The sequence below is a fragment of the Crotalus tigris genome, unplaced genomic scaffold (assembly GCF_016545835.1).
Source record: "Crotalus tigris isolate CLP2741 ecotype Arizona unplaced genomic scaffold, ASM1654583v1 scf7180000017633.3093840, whole genome shotgun sequence".
In the NCBI taxonomy this organism is placed as follows: Eukaryota; Metazoa; Chordata; class Lepidosauria; order Squamata; family Viperidae; genus Crotalus; species Crotalus tigris.
The window spans coordinates 1,636,910-1,650,691 of NW_024096527.1; the positions used below are offsets into that span (position 1 = coordinate 1,636,910).

The 13,782-nt window shown below is 41.7% G+C and overlaps 1 protein-coding gene across 5 annotated transcripts in view; it reads left to right on the forward strand.

Annotated features, from left to right (window-relative positions):
- Positions 1–13,782, forward strand: part of PALM (paralemmin) — a 74,608-nt gene that overhangs the window by 26,362 nt on the left and 34,464 nt on the right. For all 5 annotated transcript variants that reach the window (XM_039334718.1, XM_039334716.1, XM_039334717.1 and 2 more), the window contains exon 2: positions 2,573–2,621. In XM_039334718.1, coding sequence (XP_039190652.1) covers positions 2,573–2,621 — 49 coding nt within the window. The remainder of the gene's footprint in view (positions 1–2,572; positions 2,622–13,782) is intronic.

The window sequence follows — 13,782 nt, forward strand, 5'->3', positions numbered from 1 at the left end:
GTTAGCAACAGAAATTTTGTGCTCAATTGTATGTCAAACAGAAATTCCATTAATGCACCTCTAAGATGAGAACTAAATTATTTATTCCCACCCTGTCTACTAAGCTTGTCTGTCTTTGTTCCTTTCAATTTTTTTTTCTCGAATGATGATTGACAGATATAGTAATAGGAGAAGATGGAGAAGTGGCAGGAAGGTATACAAAAGAAAGATGACAGATTCTGGATCTTTAAAAATAAGCACTTATAAGGTTCTACAGAATGCTGAGTACTAATACAAGTTTTATCTGGAGGTGACCAAGTTCCTGTTTCCAACATGTCACAAATTTCATTATAAATAGGATGGAAAGAACTCGAAGTAGGCCAGTGTGAATAGGGATTAGTAGGTAAAATTGACAAAACTGTCTGCCCAAGCTTTGGAATCCTTAACTTGAAAAAAAAAATAGTAATCAGTCATGTTTGTGGTTTTCTCTCTCTTTCTCTCTCTCTCTCTCTCTCCCTCCCTTCCTCTCCCTCCCTCTCTCTCTCTCCTCCCTCCCTTTCTTCCTGCCTCCCCTTTAACAGATAAATTCAGGCAAATTTATATATAAACAAACTGTGGCTATTACTGCAGGATTGAACCATTTTTATGTGCATCACACATACAGTACAGGTTGAAAAGGAAAAGGGCATTGATTTTACAGTTATGCCTCTATGTTGGTCTTTTTTACTTTTTTGACTTCCTATAATTTAGTTCATAATTTTTTGTAATCTTATAGATAAAAAGGAAATGGAAAAGGCAATGGTTTGATCAAATTGTGCATCTTTATGTTGGGATTGTTCATAGGGTATTTTATAAATTTTAATGTCTTTCTTGTTCTGTTTAATTGTTATTTGCCCTTCACTGTTCTACATTTTTCTTTTCTTTGTCTTAAAAATCTTAAAACATTGTGAAGAAGCTGTCCACCCAGACAGTTTTGACTGTTGAGTAGATGAAAAGCAAAAGAAATAAAAGCTTCCCAATTAGCTGGGGTAATTGGGGATCAATAAGAAATGAAGATTAGAACCACCTGAAGCCTTTTTCAAAGCCACTGACTTACATAGAGATTTTGGCTCTAGCTGTCTCTTTGTCTCTAGTCTCTTAAAAATTCTGCAGATGCTTGTAGTTACTTTGTCAGGTCTGTGCTTGGTTTAAGGCCCAGTACGTGGCTATTAGTCCCAAGAAGCTATGGCAGTTAGCAAATGTTTGTACGGGTGCATCAAACAAAATAATAAAATGTTAGGTCAACTATGAAAGAAGGGTGAAGGAGGATCCTTAGTCCAAAACAGGATCTTATAATTATCATGTAATATTATCTGCATAAACCTGGGTAGATTTACAAGAGACATTCATCTTATCCGAATGGGACTTATGAAGCTGCATTGGGGTAGATGCTTACTCTGTGCTACCCTATAGTTATACTGGAGACCATTGTAATCCTGGGACAAGGGCAAGAACAAGAGATTTATGTAGCTGGACAGTGCAAATGACTCACAACTGGAGCACCTTTGAAAACATGAGACTCATGATTGAGCCTTACAGAATCAGCAGGGAATTGGACTAGATAGAAGACCTGCAAGATCCCTCCCTACCCTTTAATTCTATGAAATTGATCTTTTGCCAGTCACAACTACCTATTTATTTGGGGGCCACATCTCCAAATGAAGAACCTATTTATTTTTGAAGAAGTTGTGTCCAGGTTATATCCTGCATCCAGAAGCTTGTTTTCTCGGGAAGACAGATTATGCTTGAGTCTAATGAAAGCTTTTCATCATGCTAGTTTCCTATTTAATTATTTCATTATTATTAAAAGAATGGTGGGAGAAAGAGGTTCAGCAGGAACCTCCTAGTTTCTCAGACTGTAAAGTAGACAGCAGGAGGTCTGTGCTTTCAGACTCGCAAGATTTTGTTAATGAAGCCTTACAATAAAATAGAATTAACTCTTCTGGTCATGCTTCCTGTCTGGTCTGCCTGGGAAGACTGACATCAGTATTGGAAGTCTGAAAGTGCAAATCTCCTACTGTCTCCTTTATAGCTTGAGAATAGCAATAGCAATAGCACTTAGACTTACTGTATATACCGCTTCACAGAGCTTTACAGTCCTCTCTAAGCGGTTTACAGAGTTTGCATATTGCCCCCCACAATCTGGATCCTCCTCTTACTGAATCAACCTTGAGCCAGTGAGAATTGAACTGCCAAACTGCTGGCAGCTGGCGGTCAGCAGAAGTAGCATGCAATACTACATTCTAACCACTGCACCACAATGGCGCTTGAAACTAGGGAGGCTCCGTTCTGAACCTCTTTCTTCGCCCATTATGCAACTGTGGGCTATATCCTCTCTTATCTGACTGTTACCTAGGCAGCATTTCTTCCTGCATCCTTCAAGGTCTTTCTCACATGCCATTGCAATATACTATAAAGCAGGAGCTAAGCATTCATCACAGAAAGTTGGAGGAAAGCCCACCTCGAAGTGTAGGCAGATAGAACTTTGGAAGATACATTGGGGTGGGAATAATTGGGCATCAATAGGTAAATTTTTCATCTTTTTTTCTTTCAGGATCATCGAAACAAGCACGATTCAGCAGGAGAGGCTCCAGGCTATAGCGGTAGGTTCTTCTTACATTGAATCATCTCTGTACCTGCTTATAATTATGTCCTGTGCATTTGCTTAATACTCAGTGCTAAGCACTTTCAAAACTTTCATGTTTTTGAAATGTAAAGTATTACACTAGAGTTCTAAGCAGCTCTATTAGGTAAATATTAGCATCCTGATGACTCAACTTTGGTTGAATGACAGGGTAAACTTTTCACCTTTTCAGACTGTGGAATCAGTTCCTGAGTGTACAGTTTGGGTAGCTTGAAGCTCCAAGATGGCAGGGCACTAATATTACACTTGTGGAGTCAATTGACCTAACTTGATCCCCAGAAAAAATAAAATAAAATTCAAACTGGAGAGGGGGTAGATTAAAACGATGCTTTAATTGTTATTTGCCAGTGAAAAAACAGGCCAGAAGGCTGCCTGGTTGTTCTATTGAGCCAATAATTGTCAATTACAGGCAGAAAACAAGCTGGCTGGGTGATTGATCCATTTTGACAGCAACCAGGAAGGGTTGTGCTGTTTGTAGCATCTGAGCAATCCCAGTACCATTGGTACACAAGTTCCACCCTGCAGCAGTGTCAAATGAAGGAGTGGCTTGTGTGGTGATGTCACTGATATATAGAGTTTTCCAACCTTGTTGGATTTTGCTGAAAGATACTTTGGTGTTGGATGCTGGGCATTAATGGTGAGGTTGGTGTAGGAAAAGAGCAGGCAGAAGTGGGAGGTGGAGTTAAACGCACCATCAATTTAGAGTTTTTGTTTGCCACAAAAGATCCAAATCTACCACCACCCCCTTGAATTCTGTTCACCCTTATTGAGTGCCAATTTAATGCTGGCCAGTACTTGACGTGTCTGATGTATAGGCTTGAATCAATCTTTTATGTTGCAACTTACAAATGGTCTTGATTCTTTGTACTGGACCTTAGGCCTCGTAAAAGATCCACCTCAGGTCCTACAGTATATAGTTCCCAGTGCCCTTTTCCAGAACAGCGGCTTAGGTCTGAAGAGTTTTGAGCTTCAAGACTTCTTTCTGGGAAAAACCAGTAGGATAGTCCCCCCCCCCCAATATTATAGGACTCTTTCAACAGTTCCATGAAAATGGTATTTGATCAAAATGGCCTCTATGCCTGTTCCTGGTTGTTATTGGGAAGCAGTTTGGAGTCCTGATGTGGTGTGTGTTCATGTGTGAGAGACAGAGAGAGAGGGGGAGGGAGAGGGAGAGAGAGGGAGAGAGATAAAGAAAGAGTGGGAGAAAGAGAGAATGGGAGGGAGGGAGGGAAGGAGGGAGAGAGAGAGATCAGCTTTACTAAACAAATTATGAAGGGAATGAATATCAGAGTCCTTCAGGCTTAATTCCAAAGCTGTAGATCTATTGCCTGCTTTTCCTGGGATCAATAGATGCTGCTGTTTAGAAAAACAAGCAGGCTTGTAACCAACAAAGCAAGGATTCATTCTGACTAGGAAGAAGAGGATGCAAACTCTGCTTACAACTACCCTTCACAAAGTTTGTTTGATTCAGACTTCACTGTATCCCAACTACTTGAGGTTCACAGAGGTAGTTGCCAAATTATTCCACTTTTTTTCTGCTCCTCAGGTATTGACTCTGATTGTCAATGCTGCTAACATCAGATGTTTTTGCATTGACAACAAAGGGAAATGTAGCCATCTTTTACCTTTTGCTTTTAGAGTTAGATGATGCTGGGAGGGGGGATGTGAACGAGAGTCCAGCTAGACCTAGTGTGAGAAAACAAGGTTATTGTAACCAGAGCTGATAAGGAATTGGCCTGGAGAACTGGAGAGGAGACCCCTGCTTCAAGCTAATTGGGGAATGTGATTTATGACTGTTAATTGTAGGAGGGAATTGTGCTTTGATACTATGTGCTCAGGGGAGGGGAAATCAGTTTTTGGCTTTGATTATGCAGTGCCGATATTATGCTACTCAAAATAAAGATTCTTTAAGGTAAACAATGCCTCAAAGTTCTTTTGAAGAGTTTCATCCGTCGGAACCATGACACTGATTCTGAATGCTGCCCTTAGAGAAATATTCTGATCAAAAGGAATGGGTTCATATAAAGGCCATGTAGACTGTCAAGGGATTAGAAACTGCAAGTCGTCCTCAATTTACAACCATTTATTTAGTTACTATTTGAAGTTACAACAGTAGTGAAAGAAGAGACTTACGACCAATCCTCACACTTTATAAAACTGTCACAGCATCTCCGTGGGTCATATGATCAAAGTTTGGATGCTTGACAACTGACATGTATTTCCAACAATTGCAAGCATCCTGTGGTCATGTGATCACCATTTGCAACTTTTCCAGCTGGCTTCTCGCCAACAAAATCAAGACTGGGAAGCCAGATTCACTTAATGACCATGGGATTCATTTAACCATAAGCAAAAAGGTCATCAAAGAGGTCGGGATTCACTTAACAACCACCTTGCTTAGCAACTGAAATTGTGGTTCCCAACTGTAGTTGTAAATCAAGGATTATCTTCCGTTCTATGTAGAGCAGTGGTTCTCAACCTGTGGGTCGGGACCCCATTTGGGGTCGAACGACCATTTCACGGGGGTCGCCAAACAATGCAGTCCGCCATTTTTTTCCCCTTTTCCTTAGCTGTGCTACTCCCTTTTATTCTATTGGCTTTTGAAAGCCAATAGAATAGACTCTCTTGAATAGAGTCCAATTCTATTGGCTTTCCAAAGCCAGTAGGAATTGTCCAGGCTGTCTCTGCCCTGCTGAGCCCGCCAAAACTCCCATTCTGCAAACGGTGCTGCACCAGTTGAGTAGTCCTCGACTTACGACCGGTTGAGTAGTCCTCGACTTACAACCGGTTGGGAGTCGCGGCATTAAAAAGGTTGAGAACCACTGATGTAGAGAAATGGGAGAAAGTGGAAATGTTTAGTTTTGGGAAATTAAAAATACTGTAAGGGAGCACAGCTTCCACTGGTGGACGGGTCAGCAGAGAGGGCCCTAGATAAGAGAGGATTTCTAGGTGATTGCAGGATCTTTCATAACTGAATGGGATTAGTTATTTTGAGCAAAAAAAAAAAAAGAATAAGAGAGAAAGCAAGAAAGGAAACTATCATGAAAAAAAGAGTTGGGGAAAAGTGTCTTCCTGAAACAAAGGCAGCTAATATGAGACTTAGCAGGAAGGAAAATTCCCCTCCAGTTTTTCTCAGAACAAAAAAAAAGATCTCTTAAAAAAGAAAGAACCCTGCAATGACTTTTGCAAATAAAATGTACTTCGTTTACAACTTGGCATCACGAACAGGGTAAAATGGAAAAGCTTGTAAAAAGAAGTTGAACTTAAGAGAAAAGCTGCTAGAACAAGGAGACAGAAATAGAGAACACAATTTCACTCTCACAAAAATGCCTTGAGTTTTCTGGTAAAAATAATAAAGCTAGGATATAAATAAATAAGAATTAAATAAAAACAGAGGAATCCACATGGCAAACCTGGCCTGGGTGCCCAATGAATAGAACCAAGCATACATATTAAGAGAAGAAAAGCTGTGCAGATTATCTGGATATCTCCTTAAAGATGGGAACCCAGAAATGAAAGACTAGATCAGGGGTAGGCAACCTTGGCTCTTTTATGACTCGTGGACTTCAATTCCCAGAACTGAATTCTGGGAGTTGAAGTCCACGAGTCATAAAAGAGCCAAGGTTGCCTACCCCTGGACTAGATAGCACCAGCCAAGATGCTGCTATGGATAGTACAAATTGCTGAAGAAGACCAGGCAGACACCCTGGTCTGGAAATCTCTCTGGACAAGTCAAAGAAACAGATTTCACTTACCTGGTAAGACCAAGACATCACAGCAGACTTGATTAAACTCCTATGGATGCTCAAAGTCAAGGGACTTGCCAAATTAGGACAATGCCAAGGTGCAATCCTGCTTCTTTCAGAGATGCAAGAGCTTCCTTGGAGACCTCAAAAAAGCAGATGGATTCAGAGCAAACAGCTTCTCTCCTGCTGGGATTCAGTTTCAGCTTGTTTCACCCCAGAGGAGAGGATACCTGAAGAAGGCTTCCACGTTCAGACAGTTTCCCCCCCCCCTCAGAGAAGTGTTAACTACCTCCTGAATTTGTCTATGGAGTATCTCAGTCATGGTTGTTCCAAAGGTGCTTTTTCAAGAGGCAACTGGGCTTTCTTTGTTTTTCCTTGAAGACATTTCATTTCTCATCCAAGAACTGAAGAAGCTTCTTGGATGAGAAGTGAAATGTCCTCAAGGATAAACAAAGACAGTCCGGTTGCCTCTTGAAAAAGTACCTTTGAGACACCTCCTGAATCCAACCAAAGAAACCAAGAGGGATACAGATTCGTCCACAGGTGGCCAAACCCGTGCTGCCAAGAATCCTATCCACTTTCTCAAGAGTGTATAAGGCCAGATAACTTTGCAAGCTATTACTGTATATCATGTGTCTATTATGCTATGATAGTTCTTAAACAGTTATATGACATATTTTAAAGTAAATAACTAGTAGAAGAGAATATATACAGCTCGGGGTTGAAGATGCTCTCTGAGCTTGGTTGTTTTCTTATAGACGTTTCATTATCCAACCACTAGGTAATATTGTCAGCCCTAGAAGGCAGTGGGGTCGCTCTCTGTTTATATTCAAACCACCTGTATATAACATCTGGAAGAGATGTCTGCAAGAAAAGCTCAGAAAGTATTAAGGATCCACAAATAATGAATAATTCTGGCCAATGGATAGTATGTAGATGCTCCCACTTTTGAGTTCCTCCAGTTCATTTCATCTCACCATTCTTGTATCCATATTGCTGTTACGTAAACATTTATGCAACACTACAAAACAACAGATTTCAGCATGGTCATTTGTGTGATTACGGATTCTTCCTATACAGCATTCTGCTGGTGCATGATAGTAGAACGACATGGACAAAGAACAGTATAATGTATCTGCCTCAGGACTGTATGGCTTTGCTATGTTTTATTGGAGTACATATGTACACCATTAATGGGAAAAACACAGCTTTAGTTAAGAAATGGAAGTACATCTGTAAGTTTGGCAACAAATACAGGAAACATGCATTGATTTCATCAGAAAAATCAGTCACATGACTTTGAGGTCCCAAATCCAGATAAATTTTGAAAAGAAGAATTTTTGGAATCAAAGCCCTCCCTATTTTTGGAGTTGGGTGAGCATTTAACTTGACTTTCCTAAATGGTACCAAATGTACATTTTTCAACCCAAGGAGCTTCTGATTCAGCTCACTTTGAATAGGACAATTCCAAAAATGGTTGTGCCAAGGAGACGAAGCAAAGGCTGGCATGGGCTCCCCAACCAGCCCCGACCTTAGTCGTTTAGTGCTTTGGAGATCAACAGAGGCTGTTACCAGGGGGCCCTTGCGAGTGAGCCGCAGCATCCGGCTGATGTTATAACTTTGCCGACTTCTAAAGGCAGAGAAGAAAAGGGTCTATGTGAGGGAGCAGAAAAGGGTGTTATTGTGAAGAGAGTCTTGTTCAAGTGGAGAAGCAGGGGGAGGAGGAGGTCAACTCCATCCTGACTACTTGTGTTTATACAGTAATGCTTTCAAGGTGATGATCTTCTCTGAAATGCCTAGAAAGCTGCTGTGTGGATAGGGTGTGTGGATATGTCTGGATGGAAGGAAGGAAGAACAGAAGAAATGGATCATAGATACATGGATGGATGGATGGATGGATGGATGGATGGATGGATGGATGGATGGAATTGCAGACATACAAGTAAGCAGAGAGATACTTGTGGCAACACTTCTCATCTATAGAGCTGAGCTAGAATAACTCAAGTGTACAGGTAGATGGATGGTCAATCTATGACCATAATAGGGACCAGAAATTTTACCTTAAGTGGTGTAATAATTAAGCAAGGCATCAGGTGATTGTACCCAATTTCATTATCTTTTTGCCATGGTCTTTAATTACATGATTCCCCATTGACTTTGCTTGTCAAAACAGACTGGGGAGCTCATGAATGGCAATCGTGTGGCCCTGGGGTACAACAACCATTGTAATTACATGCCAGTTGCCAAGTGCCCAAATAGCAATCACATGACAATGGGGACATAAGTGTGAGGACTAGTTGTAAGTCACTTTTTAAAGTGCCATTATAACTTTGAATGGTCGCAAAACAAATGTTGTAAGTCAAGGACTATCTGTATCCTGTGTGTGGAAATCATAGGAACCATTCTTTTTCACGAATGCAAAGATTCTGAATGTGCTTCCCCAGAGATGTTGATTTGTTTTGCAAACATCCCATCATTTAAGCTACGAAGTTTGATTAAATGCGGATCAAAAATAACAATACAATTAATAACAGGAAGAGATGGAGGCAGGGTACCAGGCATCTGCCCAAACCCACATCCCAGTAGGGGGTTTACCACCATCCAAAGCCTCTGTCATTGTTATTCCTCCAAATTTTGGATGGCCACTTTCTCGGAGTGAGTGCCTAATGACAACAGCAAAGAGGAAGAAGAACAGCTACTGTTTGTTTTGATTTATCTCCATGGGCAAAGACATGACTCAGTTCAAAAATATAGGGTAAATCTCTGGAGCAGGGATTCTCAACCTTAGCAATTTTGAGATGGGGAGACTTCAACTCCCAGAATTCCCCAGCCCATTGCTGGCTGGGGAATTCTGGGGGCTGAAGTCCCCACATCTCAAAGTTGAGAAACGCTGCTCTGAAGGGTGCTTCTCTAGCAGTGATTTTGCCCTCCAAGTTGGAGTCTGACAGTGATAATAGGAATAGCTTAGGAAAGGGGCAGTGTTGAGGCCATGTTCCTCAGTGGCATCAATGTTCTGAGGTCTGGATAAATCAACGGTCTGTTTTATATCACCCCTCCCTTTTGTCATTGTGCTTCTGTGAATGAAGAGTCTTCCTCTGCTCACTGGATGCTGTGTCTCTTTTCCTTAAAGTGCCTGGCTTACACAGATTTCCAAAACAAAGAGGGTGTTATTTTGGCTCAAAGAACAGATGATTTGGGCAGGGAGGGGAGGAGAAGAGAAATATGACAGTCTTCCTCCAAGGATAAATTATCAATGACTTAAAAGTGAGGTTCGGTCTCCCTCTTCTCCCCCTCCCTTTGCAGATAGAGTAGTTGCAGTTATGGGTCAGAATGCCTTCGATACACAGGTGTTTCCAACCCTATTAAGAATGGCTACAGGAATTGGTAGGAATTGGAACTGACGATTGGGTAGGAATTGGAATTGATGTTTGGGTGGGAACTGGAATTGACTATTGGGAAGGTATTGGGATTGATTGGGTAGGAATTGAATTGACTTGGATAGGAACGAGAATTGACTATAGGGAAGAAATTGACTGTTTGGTTTGGAATTGACAGCAACTGTTAGATTGGAATTGGAATTGAATATTGGGTAGGAACTGGAATTGACAGTTGTCAAGAGAAGGGGAGACATGGCAGCAGTCTTTTAGGAAGGGCTGACCAGGAAAGGATTTATTCTTCATAGCTCCTGAAAGTAGGGCAAGAACCAGTGGGTGGAAGCTCTACAGAAGAAGATCCAAATTCAAACTAAAGTGGAATCTCCTGGCTGTGAGAGCTATTAGGCAGTGGAACAACCAACTTCCTGGAGCCATGGGGCCCCTACCACTGGAGATTTTCAGCTGGACAATATGAAGAGTCCTACCCTCTTCTGAAGAGAGTTAGTCCTTTCCAATGTTATGAGCCTATGAAAAGCTATATTCTACGGGTATTGTGTCGCTCCTGATCATATCCTCCTTCTGGCAGTTACTCAGCCCCTGTTCTACACGCAGAAACTCCCATCTTCCAGCCCAGCAACCACTACATAAACAGACATATAGCAACCTTTTTATCTTAAATCTGTATTGTGCTTTATAAAAGCATTACAGCTAATAACATTTGTGTGTGACTGTGCCTTTGAATCATTATTGATTCCTGGCGACTGCTGGACAAGTCCATTTAGTTTTCTTGGCAACATTTTCGAAAGTGGTTTGGCTTTTGCCTTCTTCTTCCTAGGACTGAGAGAAGGTGACTGGCTGTAAATCATTCAGCTGGTTAGGGGACTGGTGGCTAAAACATATAAGGAATGGTTGCTAGAATTGGGTATGTCTAGTTTAACGAAGAGAAGGACGAGGGGGGACATGATAGCAGTCTTCCAATATCTCAGGGGCTGTCACAAAGAAGAGGGAGTCAAGCTATTCTCCAAAGAGCCTGAAGGCAGGACAAGAAGCAACGGATGGAAACTAATCAAGGAGAGAAGCGACTTAGAACTAAGGAGAAATTTCCTGACAGTTAGAACAATTAATCAGTGGAACAGCTTGCCTCCAGAAGCGGTGAATGCTCCAACACTGGAAGTTTTTAAGAAGAGACTGGACAGCCATTTGTCCGAAATGGTATAGGGTTTCCTGCCTGAGCAATGGTTTGGACTAGATGACCTCCAAGGTCCCTTCCAACTTTACTATTATTATTATTATTACTATTATTATTATCATCATCATCATTATCATCATTATTCCCTAGATAGGACTAGAACTCATGGTCTCCTGGCTTCTAGTCTAGCACCTGTAAATTCTACAGTCTCATAACATACGATAACTAAGATATAGATAATAGCAATTGCTATTATCAGTGATTATAACTGTTTAGTATTATATTAAGTACTGTCATTTAATATTTGTACCCGGACGATAGTCTGCTTGCAAAAGCGTTGAATTTTTGTTGGGGGTAACCCCACTATTGTACCCATCCCTACCCTCATCCCAACTCTATTCCCTAACCCTACCCAATATCCATACCGAGCTTATCCCTTCCCTACCCTTCTAAAACCTAATCAAACATTTATAAAAAAAAGATATACTGTAGATACAGCTAGTCCTCAATTCACAACCATTTGTTTAGCAACCATCAAAGTTACAACGGCACTGAAAAAAGTGACTTATGATCGGTCCTTGCACTTATGACTGTTGTAACATCCCCACAGTCATGTGATCAAAATTTGGGCACTTGGCAACTGGCATGTATTTACAAAGTTTGCAGCAGCATCTGATCACTATTTACACTTGCAGGGGTTCTCAACCTTGGCAACTTTAAGACGTGTGGACTTCAATTCCCAGAATTCCTCAGCCAGCTTTGGCTGAGGAATTCTGGGAATTGAAGTCCACACGTCTTAAAGTTGCCAAGGTTGAGAACCCCTGATTTACAGCCTTCCCAGACGGCTTCTGACAAGCAAATACAATGGGGGAAGCCCGATTTGCTTAATGCCCTGAGACTCGATGAACCAATGTTGTGATTCTGATGGCTTCATCTACCAGCAAGGAAGCTGCTTGGTGGTTCAGTTGCAATGCATGATCTGTGGACCCTGGTCCTGTGAGTTTCCGTGACTTCAATTCACCGGAATGGGAAAAGTAATATCCTGAGCTCATGAGCATTACATCAGTTATAAACCAATACATTATTTTCAGGATAACCTTGCGTTATATAAACACATATATTTAAATGTTAGAAACTTGGTGGTGGGCCAGTAATTAAATGTATCAACATTGGCATCTGCATTACATTTGACAAGGCTTTACTTGGGCTGCATTCACAGAACACATTCTCAGCTGTAAAACACTTAGACAGACGCTTAACCATCGAAATGCAGCGGACGGATCTTTAACTCACCTGATTAAGCGTTTCAGCCTTGCATTTGCTTTTCATGTCAGTCATTGTGGCTCTGTGATGTACCCATTCTTTTTGGCACTGAAGATCCCAGTCTTTGAGTCTGTGTGAGAACAAGGTGGTTTTTCTAAAAAATGATTCATTTGCATTGAACTAAAAATAAACATCTTTGATACCATCTTTCTGCAGTTTTCTATTTCCCCATGTCACATTTCAAATTACCATTATGTAATACAGGCAGTCCCCACTTAACGACTGCAATTGACCCCAAACTTTAGTTAAGTGAATTTTGCCCCAACTTACGACCTTTCTTGCCACACTTGTTAAGAGAATCCCTGCAGTTGTCAAATTAGTCACATGGTTGTTAAGCGAATCTGGCTTCCCCCTTTGACTTTGTTTGTCACAAGGTCCCAAAAGGTGATCACATGACTCTGGGACACAGCGACCGTCACAAAGACGAGTCAGTTGCCAAGCGTCTGAATTTTGATCACATGACCATGGGGATGCTGCCATGGACTTAACTACTTTTTTCAGTAATTCGGACAGTCAGTAAATGAACTATTGTAAGTTGAGGACTACCTGTACCATTTGGAAGTCACAGACGGATGCTGCGTTCTTGGGCAATTGCAGGTAGTCCTCGACTTACAGCCATACAGCCACAGTTGGATCCAGAATATCCGTAGCTAAACAAGATGGTTGTTCAATGAGTCACACCCAGTTTTATGACCTTTTTTGCCATGGTGGTTAAGTGAATCACTGCTGTTAAGTGAGTCTCATTATTAAGCAAATCCAGCTTCCCCCATTGTCACTGCTTGTCACAAGTCAGTTGGGGAGGTCGCACATGATGATGGCACGATCCCCGGATGGCGCAACCCTTGTAAATACACACTGTAATTTTGATTGCATGACCCTGGGCATGCTGTGACAGTTGTAAGTGCGAGGACCGGTCATAAGTCCCTTTTTTAAATGCCATTGTAATTTCACACTGTTGCTAAATGAATGGTTGCCTGTAATAATACACATACAAAAATTGCTAGGCAAATTTTTATTTCAAGCAAAACATGCAGGAAGGGGAAGTTGGCTTTGACCATCCTCACTCTCTTATCGCTGTAGCCCACGGGTCGATCTGACTTTAGATCGGTCCTGGTTGCAGTCCCCACTCCAGCCCCTGCTGTGTGCATCCTGGCAGAGAGCCTGCCCTTGGAAGCCCCTCTGCTGGTTGCCAGCCCCCAACCACTGGTCCTCACTTGATGCAGGCCCTGCACAAAGGAGGAGATTGTTTCAAAGCCAGCTGGGAAGGAGCAAAACAAGGCTAAGGACAGGGTGAAACAGCTTGGACAAAAGAGCATCGGCTCCCTTCCAGTCTCAGGAGGAAGCAAATGAAGTGCAAGAGCCTTCTTTGAAACCTGGAGAAGTTCCTGGTGGACAGAAGTGATCTTTGCCAATGAGTTTGTGTGTGAGAGAGAGGGAGGGGAGGGAGGGAAGGAAGGAGGGGGAGAGGGGGGAAGGGTGGGAAGAAGA